At 37.8% G+C, this 26,202-nt stretch overlaps 1 protein-coding gene across 1 annotated transcript in view; it reads left to right on the top strand.

The window, feature by feature from the left end:
* GUCY1A2 (guanylate cyclase 1 soluble subunit alpha 2) overlaps positions 1-26,202 on the top strand; it is a 275,577-nt gene that overhangs the window by 180,489 nt on the left and 68,886 nt on the right. Inside the window, exon 6 of the mRNA XM_029915681.1 lies at positions 346-489. Coding sequence (XP_029771541.1) covers positions 346-489 — 144 coding nt within the window. The remainder of the gene's footprint in view (positions 1-345; positions 490-26,202) is intronic.

Here is a 26,202-nt window from a genome sequence, read left to right as displayed (position 1 = left end):
AAGGAGACAAGAGGATTGTTTTGTAAAAGGTCATTATTTGAAAACTGTTTAAGCAAAATACTGGCAGTTCTTTTTTATGGAGGATAATTGTTTTATGTTCCAGTTGTTCCCAATTTCAGTGATCATCCGTGGTGATAACACTGATGAACAGCCCTGGAGTGAGATGTCAGGATTTGACGGCGGCTGTTTGCAAACTCTGCTGTGATTGCACTCCGTTGTCTAATTGCTTAATTTATTGATGTTTTGCTGACATGTTTTCAGCATCATTTGTGATTGCAGATAACTCATCATTTCTCTTCCGGCTCATTATCATATGTTTGCATTTGGTTTGTCTGATGGCTGCAGGTGGAAACAATAGGTGACGCGTACTGTGTTGCTGCGGGGCTGCATCGGAAGAGCCTCTGCCACGCTAAGCCCATTGCTCTGATGGCGCTGAAGATGATGGAACTTTCAGAAGAGGTGCTGACCCCTGACGGAAGACCGATTCAGGTAACCTTCCCTACAGTGTGGTTTGAGTAGTAGCATGCCTTTAATTGAAGGGGGCACGAAATTCCCTTTGGAATTCTACTTATGCGTCCTACAGATTTAGACAAGTAAGGAGGATGAGGCTTACCTAGAGAAAACTCATAGAACTGGGAAAAGAACAAGTGAAATAAGGTCCAAAATAGGAAAAGGTATATGAAAGGCGAATTGCCTTGGAGAAAACAAAGAGTTGAAGAATTAGATGAAGGAAAAGCTCATTGTCAGTGACCAACTCACCAAGCAACCATGGTGGTGGGAATCAGGGTCTCAGACATAACCCGAAGAAGTGAAAACGGAGGACCTGGACAACTCACTCTGGGTAGTGTACAGGTAGGTGTTCTCAGGAACTCAGGGTTCCTTGTGCGTGTATTTTATTTTATTTTAATTTTTTTTGGAAATATTTAATCTTGAGAGAGACAGAGAGACAGAGAGACAGAGAGAGACAAAGCAGGAATGGGGGAAGGGCAGAGAGAGAGGGAGCCACAGAATCCGAAGCAGGCTCCAGGCTCTGAGCTGTCAGCACAGAGCCCGATGTGGGGCTTGAACCCACAAACTGAGATCATGACCGGAGCCAAAGCTGGACGCTTTGAACCAATTGAGCCACCCAGGCGCTCTGACTTGTGCGTGTTTTCAGTGTGGCAGAGCCTGAAGGTTGGAGCCCAATAACTAAGGAAATTTTAAGGCGGTGGGAAGTGTAGCTCCTGGTATGTTGTACCCTCTTTGACTGATGGCTTTCCACAGTCTAAGGTCTACCTCTAAGAATGGTAGAGGTCACCTCCCTCTGGTCTTGCCAGGACCCAGGGATCCCAGAAATATTGTTACTGTGACTTCTTAGAAACCAGAAATCTTATATTTGGAGAAGTAACCATGGATATAAGACAGCCCTTTTCTAACAGCTCACCAACTATGAGTTTAAAATAAACAGAGAAAAAGAAAGCCTCCAAATATGGTACATTCCTAATTCTGGAGTTAGGGCAGATTAGATATTATGAGTGTCACCTCTGACTAAAATTATTAAAATGTTGTACTAAAAATATTTTTTAAATATTTAATATTCTTTAAGATTTTTGAAAACTATTAAGGACATCACTGAACTAATAGGAAAGAAAAAAGTGCCAATTATATTGCATATGTAGATTGACACAATTTAAGTGGGGAATTTAAATTAATTTATCTGTCATGAGCAGTGATCGTAGGAAACGTTACTTCTTTCTGGAGGAAGTCAACTTCAATCGCCCCTTCAAAGAATATCCATAGGTAAAGTACTCTGGAGACTGAGTGTGAAGTGTTATTAGATATCAGCATTTTCAGATAGAATCAAAATAACAATGTTTCATATAATTAAGAAAATAAAGAAGAAGCTTAAAAATGTGAGGCAGGAGCAGTAGATTTGGAAAAGAACCAGAGAGCTCCTAATCAATACTCCTAATCAACAAAACACTAAAGAAAAAAATGGTTATTGGATGAATTTAAAAGCAGATTAGACATAGCTGAAGGAAAAATTAGTACACTGAAAGTTAGAACTGAGGAAATTATCCATAGTCAGGTCCGGAGAATTAAAAATGTGGAAATGTGAATAAGATCATGTAAAATATGAAATATGAGGGAGGAATGGAGGACAGAGTGGGAAGATACATGTTCAGTTGGGATTCCACATGGAGGGACAGAGGGAATGCAAAACAAGGATTTTGTTTTCTAGAACAATAAAAGACATCAATCAGTTCTCAGACACAGTAATCCTAATGGATTCTATGAAGGCAAATCATAGGAATTCAAAACTGACCAAGTCTTAATAAATCTTAGTGCATCAGAGAAGATAGGGACTTGGTAAATGACAAAGGTGAAATAGATGTGTGTGGCAAGAATGCGCTGTTCCATCAAAGGTTGGGGGCCATCTGGTTATCCATGTGGACAAAAGTATTAAGACTGGATCTCTGCTTCATGACGCTGCACGTAAAATAATTCCACGTGGGGTACAATGTGAGAGGCCATACTGTAAGACCTTAAATTTATAATTTGGAGTATTTAACTCAGCATTAAGGAACAGTTTTTTTTTTTTTTTTGTAAACTAGTCAAGTCAAAACTTATCATAAAGAAAATAGGTGTAAAATTTTCAACACTGAAGTTAAAACCTTCCTGCTTATCAAATAACACCTAAAAAGAATAAAAAGATAACCATAACTAGGAGGGTTTTCTGCAACACATTTAACCACTAAAAGTATCCTTGGTTAACCTCATGAGTAACGGGATGACTATATATTGATAGCACCTTACTATAGCATTTCTCCCTACTAGTTTGGCACAACTTTGAGACTCTGACAGTGTCACTGTTGGTGAGGATCAGGAGCAGCAGGAAGTTACACACAGCTGGCGGGGGTGTGCCTTCCAAATTAAGGTATATCGTGTGTGCCTTAATTTGTGCCTTCCCTGCATCCCAGCAAACTTACCTCTAGATGCTTGCACAGGGAAGACTTGTGCAGGTGTAGTAGAAGTCACAAGATTATTCATAGCAACACGTTGCTAAGAGTTTCAAACGAAATAACTCAGATAACCATCTAATAGAAAGGATTGCCTGTAAAAATATATATGTGCATATATATGTATACACACACAAACACACACACACACAGCCTTGGTATAGCATACAGTTGGGAAAATGAATGACTTCAGCTACTGACACCAACAAGGATGAGTGTCAAAAACATAATCTTGAGCAAAAGAAGCGAGTCAGAAAAGGAGGCTGCAGTCCACTTAATTAAGTCTCAAAACTGGGAATGTGGAAAAAATGTGCCATTTAGAAATATCTGCATTGATGGGAAAACGTGTAAAGGAGAAAAAGGGAATGGTGACTACAAATTCAAGGTGGTGCTTAACTCCAAGGGAGAGGAAGAAGATTGACGAGAAGGGAGAGGAGACAGGAGGGAAAGTGCAGGTAGGGTTCTAGTGCAAAATTACTCATTTTACTACTCTTCTTTCATGTTTACATCTATGTTTACATAAGGCAGTTTTAAAAAGTGGAAAGAGAAAGGGTTTTCTAACCATTTTCATCAGCAATAAAAATAGGAAAGCATGGAGCATTCAAAAAAATAGTTTAGGTCCCCTCAGGACATAATCAGCGAGTTATTCAAGTATAGGAATGACACTTCTACTTCTGCCAGGAAAACAAAAAAGTAATGTGTCTCAGATCTGTTTCCAACTGCAGATATACATAGTCCAGGTTGAGCTCCTATCAGTTCTTAAATTTTCAAGACTACTAGCTGGGCAGTCTTATGACTTGGGATTGTTGTTCTACGTTGGATTTTCTTTTATAGGAGATACAATGTTTGTATTGATTCCGCCTTGTCAAAGCAAACTTAAATTACCCTAGAACAAAACCAAGGAATTGTGTCTTACAGTGTGCTCATCCATATTTTTATTTGCGGTATATAACATTCCTCTGTCTTATGAATCACATAGTCTTATTAAATCAGAAGAGGAAATGTCTATAAAGATTTAATAAGAATGCAGAAAGGGAATTCAAAATCATAAAACCACTTTAATAATTTTAGCTTCATTACTTATTCATATTATTTGCATGGTTTGGAATTGTTTTTGGCACATTAATTTGACTTTGGATTGGCTTCTAAGTTGGTGCCATGGGAACATCTCTAAACTTATTGAAAGAATCTTTTATTAAAAATGCTTGGGTGTGCAGTAGGGTTGATGCATGATCAGCTGACTGTTTACTTCAAACTATGTAAGTTTTAGGGTGCTTAAAATTTAAGGTATTAAACTGCAATAATTGTTCAAAATAAAGTTCCGCCAAACATCTCATATTTTGAAAAATAAATTGATAATGTTTACATGATTTTGTAAGTCTTTCAGGCATCTCTCATTTTAGGAAATAGGTACCTGAATTATCAATTACAATTGCTTGCAAGTGATTGGTAATATCCTTGAATCATTAACTGTAAAATTGGGTTAGTTTAAAAATTTTTTTAAAGTACCAAAAGAATATAGTATTTCAGTTTATAATACTCAAGCAAATTATTTTTTATAAGTACTCTAATGAGACTGAGGGGCTCATTTTAGACTTGTAGCTACAAAGCATATACAGATATAGTCCATTTGGAAAAATAATCCCAAAGTGACTTTAATTAAGCCTGCTTTCATGGAGGGAAGCAAACACTGAGAGAGAGACTGAGGGTTGATGGAGGGTGGGGGTGGGGGATGGGCTAGCTGGGGGATGGGCCCTAAGGAGGGCACTTGTTGTGATGAGCACTGAGTGTTGTATGTAAGTCATGAATCACTAAATTCTCCTGAAACCAACACTACCCTACCTATTAACTAATTAAAATTTAAATAAAAATTTGAAACAAACAATAATTTTTAAAATTAATGATTAGAATTTTTAATACTTTCTTAATATGATGTTGATTCTCCCGGCTTATACAGATGTCAGCATTATGCTTATTCCACTCCCTCTCCCTAGAGGAAGTCTGAGTTCCTTACATCTTATGCTTAACTCTTAAAGTATTATCAAATTCATATGCTTTCCCCTTTGTTTGAGCTAGCTATGTTGTGACTTCACTAGAAACTTGTATGACTTCATGTTCTTCTTTAACCTTGTGACCCTAATCTTACCAAAATATTTTGAACAGTTTTTAATGCCAAAAGGCTAACGTTTACTAATAATTAAGCACCCTTTGATTAAAATGACAAAATGTTTATTACTGCTTTTGCTTTATTCCTTAGAAATAAAATTGAGGGTAGGAAAGAGAAGCTGTGTTGATGGACTAGAGAATGAAAATATACTTTGGAAAGACTAGTGCCGTTTTCATGATTTAAGGCTTTAGAAGATTGAGTTAGCATGTCCAGGTATCTAAGTCTTACTTTTGGACTTCGGTTTTTAAAAAATATTTGCACTGAGCTTCATCACACAGGCACACAAATTCAAATTCGCTTCATTAGTTTAGAGAACAGTACATTTTATATAATGAGGCAATTATCCAGAGATTGTGAAAGAGAGTTAAGAAAAAAACAACGTGTATTCATGTTGTAATACTAATGTGTTTAGCAATCTTAATTGCAAATCAGGGAAATGCTATGTATGAATCTTTTCTAACCGCCTAGTCCAAAGGCAGGAATATTAATACACAATTTAGGTATACTGCCATTTGCATGTAATACATTAAATTGTAACTTGTATGAGCTTCAACTGAGACTTCTAATGAGTTTACAGGATTTTCTGAGATTATGAAATAATTATTCTCCAATTAATTTTTAAATACTTGTTATTAAGGAAATCTGATGTTGCTACTTTAATATTTTGGGGGATTTGTTCTTTGTAAATATTGCAGTATTAAATTAACCCCATGAGATTACAGCCCAAGATTGTATTTAGGAAAAAGAAAAACTAATTATTTGGTAATTTGACTCTCTGTGATTCTTTGATAATTTTTTATGTATAAAATTCTAATTTTATTTTTCACCCTGAAGTATGTAATATACTTACCTGAAATGTTCTATCTCCAGAACCTAAACCTAAGGACAAAAGCCCAAGGGTTCAGAAAGGACTCCTTAGGCATTAGAGGAGCTCACTAAGATCCTGAGCCGTTATTCTCACATCCCATGTTATCCAGTAGACACGTTTGAAATTACTTTTAATCTTTGACGTAATGCAAATAGTTACAGTTTTGGTAAATTACTGTTTTATTGTAGCAATAATATACAGAGTTAATATTACTGGTGACATTTATGGATAAATGTATTTTCTAATACATCATTCTCTATAGTGAATTTATATGGTACGAGAAACGTGTTTCTGTTTCTTTAAAGAAAATGTTTAAAGTATATTTTCACTGAGGGTTTACCAGCACAGGAGTTTACAATAGGTTCTCTTTTGTACTTTGCTTTTGTTTAATTATTAGAACTTGAGTCTGTATATTCTCTTCACCCCTTCTAACTAATATTCTTCTCAACTGGTTATGAAAATCACTCATTAAACCACCCACTTGATATTTAATGTCAGAGCAGTGCATAGTTTTTTTTTAAGTTTCTACTCATCTGACAAAACTCTTCAGATTGTTTTTACTTCCTGGATGGTATCAGCCATCATTAAACTCTTTGCTCCATAAATCCCTTCTCTAGAGCCTAGTGGTCTAGACATTATCTGTGCTTTCACTTACTTTTTAGTCATGTTACTTACCTCCTGTGTGCCTAATTCTTGATACTTTTTGTTCGTGTGCTGGGGATTGTGTACAAACAATTACAGAAATTATCTGAGAAGTAGAATGATGTTAATTCTGTAGGGAAATTTTATGTGTTCTTCTGGTGGGAGGAACCGCTTGGGGCTCTAGCACTTAGGGTCACAGGATTTCATGCCAGGTGTCCTTCTCCATGGAGGCCAGTTTACTTCTGATTCACTTTATGTTTTTGGATTGCCCTTATATGTAGGGTGTTAGCTGCTAGGGTCTCATCTCAAAGTATGGAAGGTTTACCAAGGCCTCCCCTTGGCAGTCCTCAGACTTGGGATTTGGTCTCCGGGGTTCCTTAAGTATCATTAGGTACCAAAAGTGTTTCCCCAACCTCACTCCCTTCTGAAGCCAGAAGATGCCTGTAGCAGACAAACACCCTCACCGCTCTTGAGTTTCATCTTCGCTGCCCTCATGTGCCCTATCTAGGTTTCATATTTTTTTCATTGCCTTGTGAATTGACTGGCAGAGGGGTGTTCCGGTTATATAATCTGCTCTTTCTAGAAATAGAAGTTCACAGTCACGTACATTTTTATGAGTCTTATTTTACTAATAATGATTCATCCTCAGTAATCTATATTTGTGCCTATTTTCAACGCAAGTCACAGATGACATTATCTTTAAATAGATAAGACAAAAACATCTAACTGTGTTTAAATAGCCACCTCAGAGTAACAATAAGTATCTATTGAAGCACTTAGCGGTGTGCCAGGTAGTGACTGATCCAAGTACGTGCCACGTGATAGGTCTACTGAGTCTCGTGAGCCTAGGAGGGCTTTATTGATATCATTTCAATTTTACAGTTAAAGACAAGAATAAGAAAAATATATAACCAGACCTCCTAATTACTGCACTCTATAGGGTTTATTAAATAGAAGTGTGGTAAATAAATTTTCATATTGTCACAATTTTCTTACTGTGTAAATATCCATTATCTGTTAAGTTAGACTTTTCATGACTCTAGTCAAGAAAACCTAAACTTCTATTAGAAGTCCTCTTTAAGAGAATGGAAATAAGTAATCTGTTTAAGGATTATTCCATCCAAAATGATTGCTTTTTTAAATTATGAAATGAAGGAGATAAGTTCAATGACGTGTGTGGGGAGGGAATGGCTGCCATTTCATCCTTATTTTGAAAATCACAGTCGCTGCGCAGATTGAGTGAGTTTATAGCCACTGTGCTTCATTGTGTTTTCTCTGTTTATTTTCCCTTTGGTTATTTGTGGATTGTGATGCAGAAGATACATATTTTAAAATGCTATATTTACATTTTTTCATAAGATAGTGTTTGAATTTAAACATCATGTCTTATATTCTAATGAATTATTTTTATGTTTTGAGCAAGAAATGTGTTTTAGTCATAGAACTGGACTTGTGGCCGGGCTGTAACAGGACACACTTGCTGCCTTACGATTCTTCTATAAAATGTTGGCACAATGAATGAATAGACCTTATTATTTTAGCCATGTGTATGTCGGTGAGCTAGAATTCCCTTGCTGATTTGCTTTAGCTTTCGTCTTTAATCCCGCCTGATCCTAATACGATATAGTTAGGCTGAGGATCACCTATTCCATCTGTGGAAAAAACAGTTCGTCAGGCACACACTTCTGAAAGGGCTGGTCTTACTGAAGAGTTTTGTTACAATATTTGTCAAGCAGATTTTCTAAGCAGTTCTTTTGTGAGAGTATTTGCATATTTTTGCTAAATGCAATAAATGGCAGTAATACATGTGTGAAAGGAAAAACAAAGCCAAGCAATGAAGGATGGGCTAAATTGATTTGGTGGAAACTGCACATCCAATAAAAAATTGCTTAGCCTGATTGTGTGTATTGGTTTTTACACTTCCGCATTTTCACAAGAGAAAGGCATTCTTTAGTGGAGGCACACTTTAAATGTTTTATGAAGTTACTCTGTTAAATCATATCACTGTGGGGCAAACACTCCTCAAGAAGTTATAATCTGTTTCATTTATTTTCGCCTGTCTGCAGACACTCCCTCCCAGGAATGTTTGTACAATGTCCTAAGAGGAGGCTAGAAATTATATTAGTAAAGGTGCTCATTATTGTTTTTTTATTTTTTATTTTTTAATAGGTTATTGTCAGATTGGTTCCCATGGAACACCCAGTGCTCTTCCCCACAAGTGCCCTCCCCCATCACCACCACCTCCCCTCTCCCTCCCCCCTCCCCCTTCCACCCTGGTTCCTTTTCAGTGCTCAGTACTCTCTCAGGTTCTGCGTCCCTCTCTCTCCCCAGCTCTCTTTCCCATCAGTTTAACTTCCTCTCTTTTAAAGCTAATTGTCAGACGTGCATATGCCAAGGCCGGCAGCTTGGATCTTGTGAGGCTACGCTGATGTGAACCTAGGAAGATGGAATGATCCGTACGAGAGGGCTGTGCTCCCTGTGTGCTAACCGTCCTGTTAGCGTTTACGTTTTTGGTTTGTTACGGTCTTGAAATCTAATATCCAGCTCCAAATAAAAATTTTAAAATCATTTCAAAGTAACGTTGTTAGTTTTCCAAAATCGCAAAATGCCATATAAATGACCTCCAAAAATGATACACGGAAGAAAGTAAAAATCTAATTGCCAACCATCTAATTGCCAACCATCACCACATATTAAATCATGTTGTATATTGGGCCACCTGGGGGACTCCGTCGGTCACTGCCCAACTTCGGCTCAGGTCATGATTTCACGGTTTGTGAGTTCGAGCCTCGCTTCAGACTCTGTGCTGACAGCTCACAGGCTGGAGTCTGCTTCAGATTCTGTGTCTTCCTCCCTCTCTGAACCTTCCCCGCTCACGTCTGGCTGTCTGTCTGTCTGTCTCTCTCTCAAAAATAAATAAATGTTTAAAAAATATTAAAAAAATAAATTATGTTGTATGTTCTTGAAGACTTTTTCCTGTAAATTTAGAAACACATAGAAATAGAATATACAGACTTAAAAAGTAGATTCTTTTAAAAATTGAGAGGACTTTGTTCAATAAAGTGAAATTATCGGACACTGTGTACCACAGACGTACCTGAGTACATTGGTGAGACTGCGTAAGTCCTAGGAGGCATCTCTCATTGTTCTGAACTCACTTTGATTTTGCATTTGAATTTTCGTGTCACAGAAAGGCAACTCTAATCACCTGGGTTGCAAATGTGGTAGGAATAATTCAGTGTCACGGGTGCTTTTAAAAGTCTTTTAGCCTTTGTGTTGATGTCATGTCAGGCATATGGTAATTGTCTGGGTCACCACTACAATATTCCTTATTTGGAATGTGGTTTCCTAGCAACTCTTGCTTTTTCCTAATGGCTGCATTGATTTCTTCACATTTGTAATGCTTCCCACACCATCAGAAATTGTCACCCTGTGTGCAAATGTTACAAGATCAGATTTACATGTAGATTCAGTTCTAAGAAATTATTCTGCTTTACCGCTTGCCTTTAATGTGCTCATTCAAAGGTTAAACCAACCATAAAAAAATAAATTTCATAAAACCTGACTAATGCACATCATTCTCTTTGGTGAAACATGGTAATTTTGATGACAGTGTCCAAAATACACGCAAGTAGTTCCTAGTGGAAGGCCTGTTGAAGTTGAAGAGATGGACTAATTTTGATGGTCAGATGATCAGGGAATCAGCAGGTGGGTAGGGATATGGGCCTGGACTCTGTTTGAATGTCTCAGGGGACCAAAGACTTTCTACTTTGGAGGCAGATTGCAGTTTGCTGATTCTGGATGATCCTGGCTGGAGCAATGCCAGAAGGGACTTTTATTTGTGTTCAGCAATGGACTTTGAAGACTTATTATTTTCTAGACAGTTGGTTAAACACTGGAGATATGGCCTTGACCGTCTGAGAAATCACAGTCTGGAACCAACACCTATAAGTGACTGACTTAATTATCAAGTGGAAAGAGACCCATGGATTTTTCTCAGTACTGTCTTCATTGTAGTATTGAGTGAGAAATTTTTGTTAGGCTTTTGAAAAGATTTGGCAAAGACTTTAAATTCTTCTTGGAATACTCAAGATGTTGCCATACATTCAGATCTGCATTATTTTGATGTCTTGGTAGATTTTGTCTATACCCAGGAAAGTGGAGTTTAGAGACACTGCAAACCAAGCTACGCACTGGCGGTTGGTTTGATAGTTTATATATCATCTCATTCAGTCTGCACTGCAACCCTATGAAGAGTACAGATGTAGTTTTTATATATTTTAAATATCAAGAAGTAAAACATCAAGGGTTAAAGGACGTGTGTAAGATCATGGAGAAAATAATATGTATATTGTACATCTTCTATATGTCAGGCTTTGTGCTTTATACACTTGATGTCTTTTAATCTTGCTCACTCCTCAAAACCCTGCAGAGTAAATTTAATCTTATTAATTATTTAATCTTATTTTACCTTTAAAGAATCGAAACTTCAGAAGTTTATGTAATTTGATCAAGATCATGCAGCTAGCCAGTTGCAGAACTAATTTTGAACACAGATCTGTCTGCTTGAAAAAAAAAATCTTTCAACTTCTGTTATACAAAACTGGCCAGGACCTCTCCAGAACATCCGGAGTAGAATTCTATTACCTGAATATTTAAGAATTGCCTTTCATTGAACACTTATTATGTGCCCAGCATTATACTAAACTAAAGTGCATGCTTGGACCCTTTTCCTCTTATGTGTCTGTCCATTTATCTATACACACTCATATGTACCAGCACATATGTAATTTATTCACATGTATACATGTGTGTTATATGCATGTCTTCATATTTGTGAAATATATACAGGTATTGAATGTTATAAGTCCTACAACAATCAGGTATTGAATGTTATCATGTAAGTCCTACAACAATCATGGACCATGAATAAGGAATCATCCTTATTTACTGATGAGAAAAATAGGACTCAGAGAGGTTGAGGGAGTTATTGTCAAAGAGGAGTAAGTAGGTAAATAAGAGTGTATTCCTAAATGGAATTTAAATCTGTTTGACTTCAAAGTCCACTCTCTTTAACCATTTCCCTAACACTGCCTCCACAATATAATTAGACTGTATGCTTTCTAATCTTAGGACTAAGCTAATAACTTTAATCTTCCTTGAAAAAGAATTACTGCTTTTCTCTCTTCCTTAAAAAATGTTCAGATGTAGCAGCAATTCAGTGACTTGAAGGCATGCTAATTTGAGACAAACCCTAGTGACGGTAACTGTGCACGAAGATGTGGAAATGAGGATAATTATGTCTGCATTTAATACAGGGAGCTGAAAATTGGTAGTTTTCTAAAATCTCACAATCTCTGAAGGAAACATTAGGTTGGGGATAATGCTGAAATGTAAGCTTCTGTAATATTAGCTTCTTAGGAGAAATAGAAGATGTTTGCTCTTCTTTGTGGCAATATAATAATCCCAAACTGGGAAAACAGAGATTTCAAACAACAACAGAGAATCCAAAAGAAATATTGTTCTTTAAGACATATTGTTTTCCAGATGGTTTCAGTTGCTTCTTTTGTATATTAAGTTATCCAAGATCACTTTTTTATTTACAATAACCAAAGCCCTGACGGGAAGTGGGAAGATGTAGTGAAATGGTTTGATCACTCAGCCAGCAAGCATTTACTGAATCTCTCTCATGGACAAAACTACATAATTGAGTTGCAGACTGAACTGCGGGAGTGCCAAATACTAATCTGCTTCCTTCTTGGCTCTCATTAAGTAAAAATTCTGTCTGCACAATACCACAACATCTGGTCACTTAAATCCATTCAGTCCAAAATGCAATCAGCTGCCCAGACTTTCAGATTCTAGGATTCCATTCAACTTGTTTGCTTTAATTATTAGTTTATCTGAGAGCTGTGTCAAATAGTCAGTAGCCTGTATTTAGCTATTTCAGATGCTTGGCAGGCACCTTACCTAAGGAAAGGTACAGACATTGAAGAGAGAAAACCCCGGTCCCGCTTCTCACGGGCCCTCAGTCACGTATTTGCGCAAGGCCTGTGTGGTGTTCTCGGTCTCCTGTTCCATTGACCTTCTCCATCCTACCCCCATCCCACGACCTCCCTTGCTCTCCCCTTTCATAAAAGTGCTGGTCATTTTCCTATGGGCTACCTTAGAATTATCTACACAAAATAATATTGTTATGAATAATGTACATAAGACTGTTGATACTGGTTCACTTAAGAGAAGGGGCTTTTTCTACCGTTAACCCTGAAGTTTTATATTTGTTTAAATTTTCTAAATTTGTATATAAATTACATGTTCATTTTTATTTTTTTAAGTTTATTTATTTTGAGAGAGAGAGAGCATGCATAAGAGGGGTAGAGAGAGGAGAGAGAGAGAATCACAAGCTGACTCTACACTGTCAACACAGAGCCTGATTTTCGGGCTTGAAATCACAAACTGTGAGATCATGAAATGAGCCAAAATCAAGAGTCAGATGCTTACGTGACTGAGCCCCCCAGGAGCCCCTGCCTGGATCAGTAAGAGTTACACAGGGAGTGATATCATGGACTGTTATTCTTTCCTTCTTTATAAGCATCTAATTTTAAAAACATAAATATATTTTAAAAATAAAGTAAGCACAAGGTTTAACCAATGCATTCAATTCATAAGGCGTAATCAGCAGATAATGTCTAAAACTGAACAGGGTCAAAAAATTTATCGGCTAAAAATTTATAGGAACATGAAATCTTTTTAACAAAATTGGGCACTAAAGCATTTGGCCACGAAAATGAGGGTTGGTAGAAATAATGGTCATAAAAGAAAACTATGCTAGCAGAAATGAATATAAACAAATATCTGATTACTGAGTCACAAATCATGACTATAAAATTGAAACGAGAAAGAACTGATGTCATTTGAAATATTTTCGGGGGAACACAACTAGAAATGTAAAATATTAGAATCAGTTTAACTGTGTTATATAGAGAATAGATCAAGGAATTAAATTAACAGCAGTTCAGAAAATAATTCCTCATGATAAACTTCAGCATTGGTAAATTTCTGCATTGATTTGAATTCCTTTGCTGGGATCCAAATGTCTCAAACTATAACTTTCTTATTAGTTATAGTAATTATTTGATGTTCTAGACATGTATGCTCAATAAATTGAATTAAAATTTACCAAGTGGTAGGAAAAAGGAGAGAATTCAGTTGTTACGACATTGAACATATCTTTGCTTGTATGTATGTAATTTCTTCTCTCCGATCCTTCAATGTACAAGTAATATACTTTTATATTTGCCATATTTTTGCCATGCCATTGACCTGGTTACCAGTAAACATGTGACTTCTGGAGTCTGTATCAATTTTTTTTTAAATTGTTTTTATTTTAGAGATAGAGAGACAGCATGAGCAGGGGAGGGTCAGAGAGAGAGAGGGAGACACAGAATCTGAAGACAGTCTCCAGGCTCTGAGCTAGCTGTCAGCACAGAGCCTGATGTGGGGCTCAAACCCACGAACCGTGAGATCATGACCTGAGCCGTAGTTGGACGCTTAACCAACTGAGCCACCCAGGCGCCCCAAGGTGTCTGTATAACTTTATAGTGGTCTCCATTTCCTTTATTTTATCTTCTCATATTCTTCTTTTGTTCCTAAACTTGAATATTCAGAAACACCTTTTGAAAGTTGCTAAATGTATCCCAGTGCGAAATTTACCACTTAGGGCAGAAATTAGTAATTGTGTTACGGAATATACGATGAAGCAAAGTGGACTTCTTCATCGTGCTGATACTGAGAATATATATCATGAGGTTATGATACAGTGCGGTGCCTGCATTCTGTGCATTGTGGCATCCTGTGCTGTGCTGAAATCACTTGACTCTTTAGCTCCGTTCTTACAGCAAGCTAACCTAAATATTATTGCCTATAATTTTTATTTTTGTTTTCTTTCTTTTTAACTCTAGTTTGTGAAAATGCTTATCTTATGATTAAAAAGGGATGCCCTGGGAAGCAAGAGTAATACCATATTTTTAAAATATGTACTCTGTTAGGAGTCTATGCATAATAGAGCTTTTTGTCCTTACTGAACTGGGGCTAAAATCCCCGCCTCCTCTTTTCCTTATAGTCTAGTTTAGCCAAAACTAACCAGAGATGATAATTATATAGGAACTTGGGAAATTCACTTGTATTTAATTAATTTATATTATAATTAACAGTTGATAATTTTTAAGAATTTAAAAATTAGAAAATTTGGAGGACAATTCATTCTACATGCAATAAGACGGGTATAAAAAATTAGGCAACTCATTAGCCATGGAATCTCAACATCTGAGATTTACCAAGAAAGCTAATGAGGAAGATAAGGCCAGACAGAAGCAGGAGAAATAATTGTATAGTTTTTGTTTTTCCCAGCAGCTGCTCATTATGATAGAAGAAACAGTACTTGGAATCTTTTTGAGGTTATCATATAAAAGAGGTAGAAAACATTGCACAAAGCTGTGTCAGGAAATGAAATTATTTTGACCTCTTAAGTGTCATTTCTCTGTCTATTAATAGAATATTACCATTTTCACTGTTTCATATAGTTCTTATAAAAAACTATTTTCTCCCAGTTCCCGTGTCTTCTTTCTGTGAGAGACCCTCATTATGATTTTGGGGGCAATGGTTCATGTAGAACTGACAAGAAGATTTCTTCTTTTTTTTTTTTTTAATAGTTTATTGTCAAATTGGTTTCATATAACACCCAGTGCTCTTCCTCACAAGTGCCCTCCTCCATTACCACCCTCTTCAGCCTTTGGTTTGTTTTCAGTATTCGATAGTCTCTCATGATTTGTGTCCCTCTCTCTCCCCAACTCTCTTCCCCCTTCCCCTCCCTATGGTCCTCTGTAAGATTTCTTCTTTTAACTTTAAGCTTTTCTGTGAGGCTGGGTCAGTTGTTAGCTTGAAAAAGGGAAAACACCAATATATTAGTACCCTTCTGAATCCCCATGCCTCTTCCATCTCATCTCTGACAACATGTTTACTTTTGAAAATAGTAGAGTGTCCTGATCTGACAGGTATGAACATTTTTCGTATTTCTTATATTTGTTGTCATCTTCAAATGTGTCAAAGAAATTGATTATAGAGAAATGATTTTTATTTACACTTTGCTTAAGTATCAAGTCATAAATACTATGAACTTATTATGAGGAACTATTCTAAGGGAAAATGTTGACTTTTTAAAAATATATGCTCGCACAAATGAAAGCTGTACGTTAACCTGTTGTCTGTCCGCCATTTTGTATCCTCACATTTCCACTGATCACCGTGACCTGCAAGCTTTATCCCTTCATAGGTTTTTCACTCTGTTACTTGTCTCCTGGCTGTTTGCCTTCTGTGTTAGTTTGCTATTGCTACCATAACAAAGGATCATAAGTTGAATGTCTTAAACACTAGAATTTTATTGTCTCACAGCTCTGAGACTGGAAATCTCAGATCAAGACATTGCGACGGCCAGGAAGCCCCTCTGAAGGTTCTAGGAAAGGGTCTGTCTGTAGTTCTTGAGCTTTTGACAGCCTAACTTCAAGTCTTCACTTGCATGGATGTCTTTCTGTCCAAATTTTACCTTTTTAATTTTTTTTTAACATTTATTCAGTTTTGACAGAGAGAGACAGAGCATGAGTGGGGAAGGGGCAGAGAGCGAGAGAAAGAGACACAGAATCTGAAGCAGGTCCAGGCTCTGAGCTGTCAGCACAGAGCCTGATGTAGGGCTTGAACCCATGAACTGTGAGATCATGATCTGAGCTGAAGTTGGAAGCTTAACTGGCTGAGCCACCCAGGCGCCCCAAATTTCTCCTTTTCGTAAGGGCATCAGGCTTATTGAATTAGAGTGCCTCACCCATACTCCAGCATGACCTCATCTTAACCAGTTCCATGTGCAATGGCCCTATTTCCTACATTACTTTACATTCTGAGGTACTAGAAATTAGAAATTCAATGTATGAATTTGGGGCAACACAATCCTGTCTACAATACCTTATCTAGCCTACATCCCATTGTCTCCTATCTGACTCAATCCTGCTGCTAACAGCCCTCTAGTTTTACTCTTCTTTATCTCCTGTCACACTGGACTCAGTAGACCATTCTGGGTATGGAACTAATGAGCATTAGTGGAGAACATGATGCAATCATGATAATTATCTGTTACAAGTGCCTACCTTTGAATGCAACTGGTCCCTAAATTCTCACGGGTGCCATTTTACTTTCCTTGGCAGTGACCATTGCTTAATATATTTCACTCTTTAAAAGGGCTTATCTCTTACCCTTGCTCATTTATTCTCAACAGACTCTTACTTTTCCAATGAAATAATGATAGAAGCTATCAATATGAATGGCTTCACATTTTCTTTCACACCACTGTCCAACACAGTCCTTTCTTCAGATGTTTTCTCCTTGGCTTCTTTCATCTCCTACTCAGTTGGTCCCCATGTGTCAACAAAGTTTCTATTATTAATATGAAATTGTCATAGTCTTTGAAAGCTTTCCTCTCTAACTCGTTTTCCTTTCATTTTCTTACTCTATCCATCCTTCTTGGCCAAACTTCACTCATGTAAAATCATCACCGACAATCACATCCTCTTTAGTGGCAATTATTTGCTTCTTTTTAAGGAAATCCATTATTTTTGTACCATTTAACTGTTGATATTTAATATATCCTATCTTTCAAATAAATCCTTTATGTATATTATAGCCACTAATGATGGGATCTGAAGTAAAATGTCTTGTTACATAACAAATTTAAAATAGTAAATTTTGGGATTTACCACTTAAAAGAATTTATATATATTCCTGTGTATTATGAATTAGACTGTAAGAACTTTCATATGTGGGGTGGTGTCTTCATCTTTGTACATTTTAGTGCAAGAAGTTTATGAATAATTTATTGAATAAATTAAAAATGATACACTAATGCAGAATATTCATTGTGACAGACCAGAGAAAAATGATATCCTGGTATATACTTACTTATTCTTTATTCATTTTTTCATACATTGCTTTTCCATCTAAAATATTTATCAAGATACTACCATGTGCTTGATATCAGATACTCAATAGGTGTAGAAAACTGCCAATTTACTGTATAATTTTATTCTATAAATAAGTCCATCGTGATTGCATTTGGAGAGCATATATGACTTTATATTTAAAATTGAAACAAAGATTTATTATTTTTTGTAGGCTTACATCTAATTGAATATATTTGTGCACTTTTATCATTTTATCTTGAATATTTTAATAATTCTTTTGCACACCTCTCTTCCTCCTTTCCCCATCTTTTTTTTCTCTTAATTTTTTATTCAAGTATAATGAACATAGTGTTGTATTCGTTTCAGGTATATAATGTAATAAAAATTCTAGACATTACTCAGTGCTCATCACAAGTATATTCTTAATCCCCTTCACCTATTTCACTCATCCCTCCACCCACCCTTCCCTCTGGAAACTGTTGTTTCTCTATAGTTCAGAGTCTCTATTTTAGTTGTTTTTTTTTTCCCTTTGTTCATTTGTTTTTTCTTAGTTTATTTATTTATTTTGAGAGAGACAGAGATAACACATGTGAGGGAAGGGCAGAGAGAGAAGGAGAGAGCAAATCCCAAGCACACTTTCAGTACAGAGCCCTATGTGGGGCACATCCTCATGAGCTGGGAGATTATGACCTGAGCCAAAATCAAGAGTCAGAGGCTTAACCAAGTGAGGCACCCAGGTGCCCCTGTTTTGTTTCTTAAATTCCACATGTGAATAAAGTCATACAGTATTTGTCTTTCTCTTATTTCACTTAGCATAATACCCTCCAGGTCCATCCATGCTGTTGCAAATGGCAAACATTCATTCTTTTTTTCATGGCTGAGTAATATTCCACTGTGTATATATACCCCATCTTCCTTATCCATTCATCTATTGATGGATATTTGGGTTGCTTCTGTACCTTGGCTACTGTAAATAATGCTACAGTAAACATACAGGTACATATATCTTTTCAAAGTTCATTTTTTAAAGTAAATCAGAAAGTTTGTGTGAGGGGCACCTGGGTGGCTCAATCGGTTAAGAGTCTGGCTTCAGCTCATGTCATGATCTCATGGTTCATGGGTTCGAGCCCCATGTCAGGCTCTGTACTGACAGCTAGCTCACAGCCTGGAGCCTGCTTCAGATTCTGTGTCTCCCTCTCTTTCTGACTCTCCCCTGCTTGTGGTGTCTCTCTCTGTCTCTCAAAAATAAATAAAAAACATAAAAAAAGAAAGTTTGTGTAATGTCTGCATGTGATCTATTAATAACCATAGCTCAAGACCTTGGATTATAACATCATACAATTCTTAACAGTAGTCAGATATATTGGAAACCAGGTCCCTATGTCAAGTCTGAGGATGGGAATCCCTAAGGGGTTGGGAAAGTGATATATGGAAATATTGAATCACTAAATCATACACCTAAAACTAATGTGGTATTGTATGTTAACTAACTAGACTTAAATAAAAAAAAATTTAAAGAAAAGTGAGGAGTACCTGGGTAGCTCAGTCAGTTAAGCATCCAACTCTTAATTTTGGCTCAAGTCATAACCTCACGGTTCAAGAGTTCGAGGCCCACATCTGACTTTGTGCTGACAACACAGAGACTGCTTAGGATTTTCTCTCTCCCTTTCTCTATGCTGCTCCCCAACGTGTGCTCTATTTCATGCGCACATGTGTGTGCACATGCACACACACACACACACACACATACACAGGATAAATAAACTTAAAATATAAAATAAAAATTTAAAAATGTTTAAAAAAGAGAAGTGATAGAATCTAATGACTGGATTAGTATCACTAACCAAAGAAGCATAAAACCTCACAGGAGAATTTCATAAACTGGGTTTAATTAAACTGATCATGTTCAAATCTACTGCACATCCTTTTCTGCCCAAGCTGTCAAGACTCTAGAAATAGAGCAGATATTCCTTTTTTTTTCAATAATTTATTTTCAAATTGGATTCCATATAACACCCAGTGCTTCTCCCCACAAGTGCCCCCCACCATGACCATCACCCCCTCCCCTCCCTCCCTCCCCCTCCCCCTCCAGTCCATGGTTCATTTTCAGTATTCAGTAGTCTCTCATGATTTGTGTCCCTCACTCTCCCCAGTTCTCTTTCCCCCTTCCTCTCCCCACGGTCCTCTGTTAGGTTTCTCCTGCTAGACCTATGAGTGCAAACATATGATATCTGGCCTTCTCTGCCTGACTTATTTCGCTTAGCATGACACCCTCAAGGTCCAACCACTTTGCTACAAATGGCCATGTTTCACTCTTTCTCATTGCCATGTAGTACTCCATTGTATATATATAACACATCTTCTTGATTCATTCATCAGGTGATGGACATTTAGGCTCTTTCCATGATTTGGCTATTGGACAAAGTGCTGCTATGAACATTGGGTTACATGTGCTCCTATGCATCAGCACTTCTGTATCCTTTAGGTAAATCCCTAGCAGTGCTATTGCTGGGTCATAGGGGAGTTCTATGGATAGTTTTTTTGAGGAGTCTCCACACTGTTTTCCAGAGCGGCTGTACCAGTTTACATTCCCACCAACAGTGTAGGCTGGGACCTCATCAAGATAAAAAGCTTCTGCAAGGCAAAGGAAACAGTCAAAAAAACTAACAGGCAACCGACAGAATGGGAAAAGATAGTGGCAAATGGCATATCAGATAAAGGGCTAGTATCCAAAATATACAAGGAGCTCACTAAACTCCATCCACGAAAAATGAATAATCCACTGAAGAAATGGACAGAAGACATGAATAGACACTTCTGCAAACAGGACATCCAGATGGCCAACAGGCATATGAAACGATGCTCAGTGTCACTCATCATCAGGGAAACACAAATGAAAACCACACTGAGATACCACCTCACACCAGTCAGAGTGGCTAAAATGAACAAATCAAGAGACTATAGATGCTGGCGAGGGTGTGGAGATTCTTCCTTTTGACTTGTGTACATTTTAATGTCTTGAATCTAGAGGCTACTTCTGAAATTTACTGGTTACTATAACTGAATAATTAGACCTTTCTCTCATTAGTATTATTAGTGTCATTACCAACCCTTTACAGTGAAAAGTACAAAATGTACCAATGGTTGGGCTATTCACACATTTTCCAGGGCAACATTATCTTATCAGGGCAGTATCCTGAAAGAGGAGCTCTGTGAATTAATATGAGTGGCACATAGAGTGAATTACCCAGGCGTCATCTTCTCATTTAAGGAACATGCACATGATTAAATTTCAGAGTTAAAAATTCATCCTTAAAAGTTAAACTTTAGCAGAATAACAGATTTCATTTTATAGCTGTCAACTTGATTGACAAATAGGACTCATCAAGTATGTTTCTATTCTTGTAATTCAGGGACACCTTGGAAATATTTCCTAAGAGAAAAGAAAGAAATATATGGAGGGGGAAAAGAAGGAAACAGCCTTTCTGATTAAGAACATACTCAAGATAAAATACAGACATTTTTCTATATCCACTATGGTGCTAAAACCACTAGGCTGGAAAATGCCTTAGTTGTGGGGTGACTGGTATAAATCAGATACTTCATTCTTATGTAGCAACAATTTATAGTACTGCATAATTCATTTAATTTTTTAGTGTCATTCTGCATTTTTATGCAATTGGAATTGGTACTTTATTTTGCAATTGCAGGAAGGTCTTATCTTTCCTGTACAAGAATTCAGAATTTTAGCTGTGTAATAACTTATTGGTATATTCAATATTTTATTATGTTGTCATTGTGGTACTTCAGTGCTCAGTGTTCACACGTGCCTGTTCTGTATTGGAGGTTGTCTAAGCTGTGTGAGTAGATGTGGTTTTCATCTCCCACCTCCACAGTGAGACTGACAGACTGATAGAGTCTGTGTTCTGTGTGGAATTTTACAGCTTCACTACTTCTGTCCTGGTGTAAGAGAGACGGGAACTTCATTACCATCTTTTTTAAATGATATTTGATTAACATACCATACTGTTCATCTTTTTAAAGTGTACAGTTTGGTGGATTTTACAGTTTGGTGGATGTTTAATTAGTATTCAAGGTTGTTTGACCATCACTGTCTAATTCTAGAACATTTTCAACACTTCACAAAGAAACTCTGTACTCATTAGCAGTCACTTACCGTTTCCCTTCCCTCTCTGTGGCCTCTGACAACTAGAAGTTGTCTCTCTATAGATCGGCCTAATTTAAGCATTTCAGATACATGGCATTATCTATATGATTCCAGTAAGTGGCCTTTTGTTTCTGGCTTCTTGGGCTTAGCATCAAGTTTTCAAGGCTCATCTCTGTTGTGGTATATATCAGTAGTCCATTCGTTTTTATGGCTGAATGATATTCCCTTGTTTTGATGTGTGTGCCATGGTTTGCTTATCAATTCATCAATTCATTGCTTTTTTGGTTTCCTTTTTTTCCCTGCCTCTATAAATACTTCTACTCTGAGCGTTCATGCACAAGCTTTGATGTGAACACATCTTTTCAATTCTCTTGAGTACATACCTAGGTAAAGATTGTTGGCTTATATGTAACTCTGTAGCTTTTTGATGAACTACCACACTGTTACTGAAAGCAGCTGCTCCATCTGGCATCTGACCAGCAATGAGGGCTCCAATATCCATACATCCTCACCAGCACTTGTTATTATTTTCCCTCTTCAATACCATATATATATTTTTTAATGTTCAGTTATTTTTAGAGAGAAACAGACAGACAGAGCAGGAGTCAGGAAGGCATAGAGAGAGAAAAAGACACAGAATCCAAAGCAGGCTCCAGGCTCTGGGCTGTCAGCACAGAGCCCAATGCGGGGCTCAAACTCACAAACTGTGAGATCATGACCTAAGCCAAAGTTGGACGCTTCACCAACTGAACCACCCAGGTGTCCCTTAAATACCATGTCTGAAAGGACCATGCATAGTATTCATCGGATATTAGTCATGCAGCTTAATTTTGATGGCAGTATTCTAGGAAACTCTACCTTTCTCTGTATTATTGTCACTAATAAGTAGAAATAAGAAAAATATAAAGGAGGCTGGAAGGTTTGGAAGGGAGAGGGAGTTAATGACCTTGGGGTTACTTTCAACTCGTATAGGATGGAGCTAGTGGATGTATGCTTTTGCCTCTCGTTCCCTAGACAGAAAGCATTCCCTATGCCTTCTAGGAGGAACTCCGGCAGAGTCCAGTCCACATGGCTCAGAGGAGTGGGATCTTGAAACGTAGCCTTACACGTCTTTCCTCCTTCTCAGTTTCATTCCCTGTTCTCACTCCTGACCCCTGGTATCATCTTTGAAACAAACCATCTACACCTAAGACCTTATCTCACTGTAGGGAAAGGTGGGCAAAAGGATGTATCCACTGGCTCCATCCTATAGAGGCTGAAGGTTGCCCCATATAGGATGAAGGTTACCCCAATGTCATTGACTCCCTCTCACTTCCAGGCTGCACTAATTTGCCCCTGTAAGCCCCACAGCATTAGAGAAACTGCAGGGGAAAAAGTTAAACAAACACACAAACATGGATAGATATGAAGTTAGCAATGCAGAGTCTGAGAGCTTCTAGACCTGTCCACGAAAACTATGGCTGAACTCCATGGTGGCCCAGAGGCTGCAAAGTGGAGCAATGGAAGGACCTGGGAAGCGTGGGGCATGTAACGTGGCCGCTTCCCCAGCATAAATGAAAATCCAACAAATGGACACCTGAAATGATGGATTTCAAATATTTTTTCCTTAAAAACAATAGTAAGAAAAAATGCATATATCCTGAGTCTACTGGGCATACAGAGAGTAAAATTTATTAAACAATATACCCTTTCTGTGTACAAAGCAATGTAAGATTTTCTGTTCTGTACTATGCTGTAATTTTGTCCTTAATTTAAAACACGCTATTCATAACTCTCTAAAATAATTTTTGAAATTAAACCATAGTTTGGAAAACACTGGCTAAAAAGATAATTAAACTGATTTACTAAGAAACTGAAAAATAGCTTACTAGTATAACTAAAATCATGTGGCCTGGAGCCCCCTACAAGGAAATTTTTAGACATAAAGGTCATATTCTCAAGGTCACTTAAATGAGTAAACTGAATTCTTAAGAAGTTAGGAAACAGGGTTGCCTGGGCTCATGTTCCACGGTTCTGAATTTCATGTGTCAGTGTTTCAGAATCTATAAATGGGTAGAGAACATCTAGCTCCATAAGAGAAGGAACGGGGTGGGCGCACAGAAGGACTGAATAATGAGGCACTGTGTCTCCTGTTTTTCGCTCAGCTGCTTTTTTTCCTGCTGCCCCAATTCATGTGGGGACAGTGAGGAGGTGTGGTGTGCATCTTGCATAGATACATGCATACGTTCACGGCCAACTGTATGCGGCTTATCCTTAGAGCTGGCTGGTGTCGTATCTCAGGATCCTTCTGCATTTTATGTTTGTTTCAGGATTATTGTTTTGACAGTTGCCATTTCTAAGCTTCTTCTCTCCTCTCATAGAGGAAGAGCTTTTAGTCTCTTAAGAGCAGAGCTCTATTATCATAATCACCTTTCAGAAAAGAGAAAATTACCTGTAATTTTATGCTCTGAAGGTGTATCATAATAATTCAACCACCCACCTTACCCTCAAAATCAAATGGTGATTTAAAAAAAAAAAAAAGAAACTACTTCATTCTTTCCTATTTCTTCATGTTGTTTGGAGGAGATGAGAGCTTGAGAATCTGGGAAATCCCACCCAGCTTCTGCAAGCTCTGGCTGGTTCTCATTACTGTCAACTCTTGTGTTGAGGAACATCATTGCCACGGGAATCCGCAGCACCGTGGTTTTAACACGTTCTAATTAAAGGGCACTGTTGGGGGTAAATGAACAAGTGAGGGATAGGAAGTCTCAAGTCAGCCATAACCTTTCCATAAGGTCTTTTGCAATTAGGAATACCACCTGTGCTGGTGTAGACAGCCCCTTCTAGGTGCTCCACGCCACCCTCCCCCCACAAGAACTCCTATGATTCTGTCTCATGGAAAAGATAATACATGTGTGCAGGGGCACACATAAACACATGCACCACTGAGTCTGCGGGTTACCCATCAGGATTAGGATCTTGCAAAATCCCAGTTGTAATGGACTATCTTCCAATTATTGTAGGAAAAACACAGAGACCGTTGGGTGGGGGAGTATCTTTTGCCATCTGTCGCTTGATGTCTCTGCACCTGGGTTCACAACTGTTCCCGAGAAGCGCCTTTAGTAGCAACTCATAGGCAGCTGTTGCCTTCTCCACATTCCACTAGTGCTTCTAGCATAACAGACCCGAAGCTGATTCCATGTGACGTTACGTGAGCGTCCTTTGAAACTGAAGGTTGGTAATGAAGCAACTTTGGGAAGTGCTACTGCATGAGTGCTCGCAAAGCAGGTTAGCGTTTTCAAGATTCTGACAAGTCTCAAGGTTAAGGAATTTAACTTTTCAAACCCAGTATTTCCCATGTCTATTAATTCATAAAACATCTTTCGATAACTTGAAAGACAGTGATTATTTGCATAGCCCAGTATGGAAAACAGGGTTCTAACCAGAGTGCCATTTTATTCTTTCCTGGATGACCGTGCCATTGCTTTTTCTATGATGCTTTTTCATTCTTCTACGTACCCTTGGAGGACTTTGTCATCTTTCAAACAACAAACCTTCCTCTCCAGGATACCTTCTTTATTGTACCACCATTGTCACCTTCCACGATATTAGCTGTAAATTACAGGATCATGGCTATTTGTACATGCAAATTTAAGAAGTCCCCATATCAATTCTCGATTCTTATCCTTTGCTTCACTTGGCATATCTCTGTGGCTTTTCTTGCTCCAGAGGAGTGAACTCCTTCACTCCTTTCCTTTGCCTGTCTGGCAGATTTGGATCACCATTCAAGAGCTAGAGTTTGGTGTGGGAAGGGTGAGGTATCTACCCTGGGTGGGAGAAGGGAAACAGAGGGTATAGGTGTGCATTTGGTTATTAGCCTGCTTCCCTGATTATAATCTTCATTTATCCATTCAAACATCATCATCATCATTTTGTTGGTAGGAGGACTAGTCGTCAGTTGAGTGTTCACTTCACGCCAAGCATATGTGAGAACATATGTCAATGTTAATTTTCTTTAGTCCTCTCAGCAACCCCATAATGTATGCCTTGCTTTTCTCACTTTACAAATAGGCTCAGAGAAATGAAGTTACTTGCCCACATGGTAGTAAACGGCAGAGCCAGAAACCATATGTAGGTCATTTTAGCACAGAGCTTTCTTCCCTCATTGCGACCACTGCTCCCCAGTATTGCTGTCCTGTCATGAGCCAGGTGCTGAACGTGCTCCCAGGTTTCAGTAGCTTCCACTCAGGGTCTGCTTTACCAGGACTGTGCCTGAACCTTGAGCCAAAATTTTGTTCTTGAATCTTAACTGTGGGGCTAACGTTGGAAACTCACCATGCTTTTCTCTAAAAGATGTTGGTGATGACTATTGAAAT

This window comes from Suricata suricatta, chromosome 11, assembly GCF_006229205.1.
Source record: "Suricata suricatta isolate VVHF042 chromosome 11, meerkat_22Aug2017_6uvM2_HiC, whole genome shotgun sequence".
NCBI lineage: Eukaryota > Metazoa > Chordata > Mammalia > Carnivora > Herpestidae > Suricata > Suricata suricatta.
Note: the sequence above shows the minus strand (reverse complement) of the source record. Positions and strands in the feature narration are given on the sequence as shown.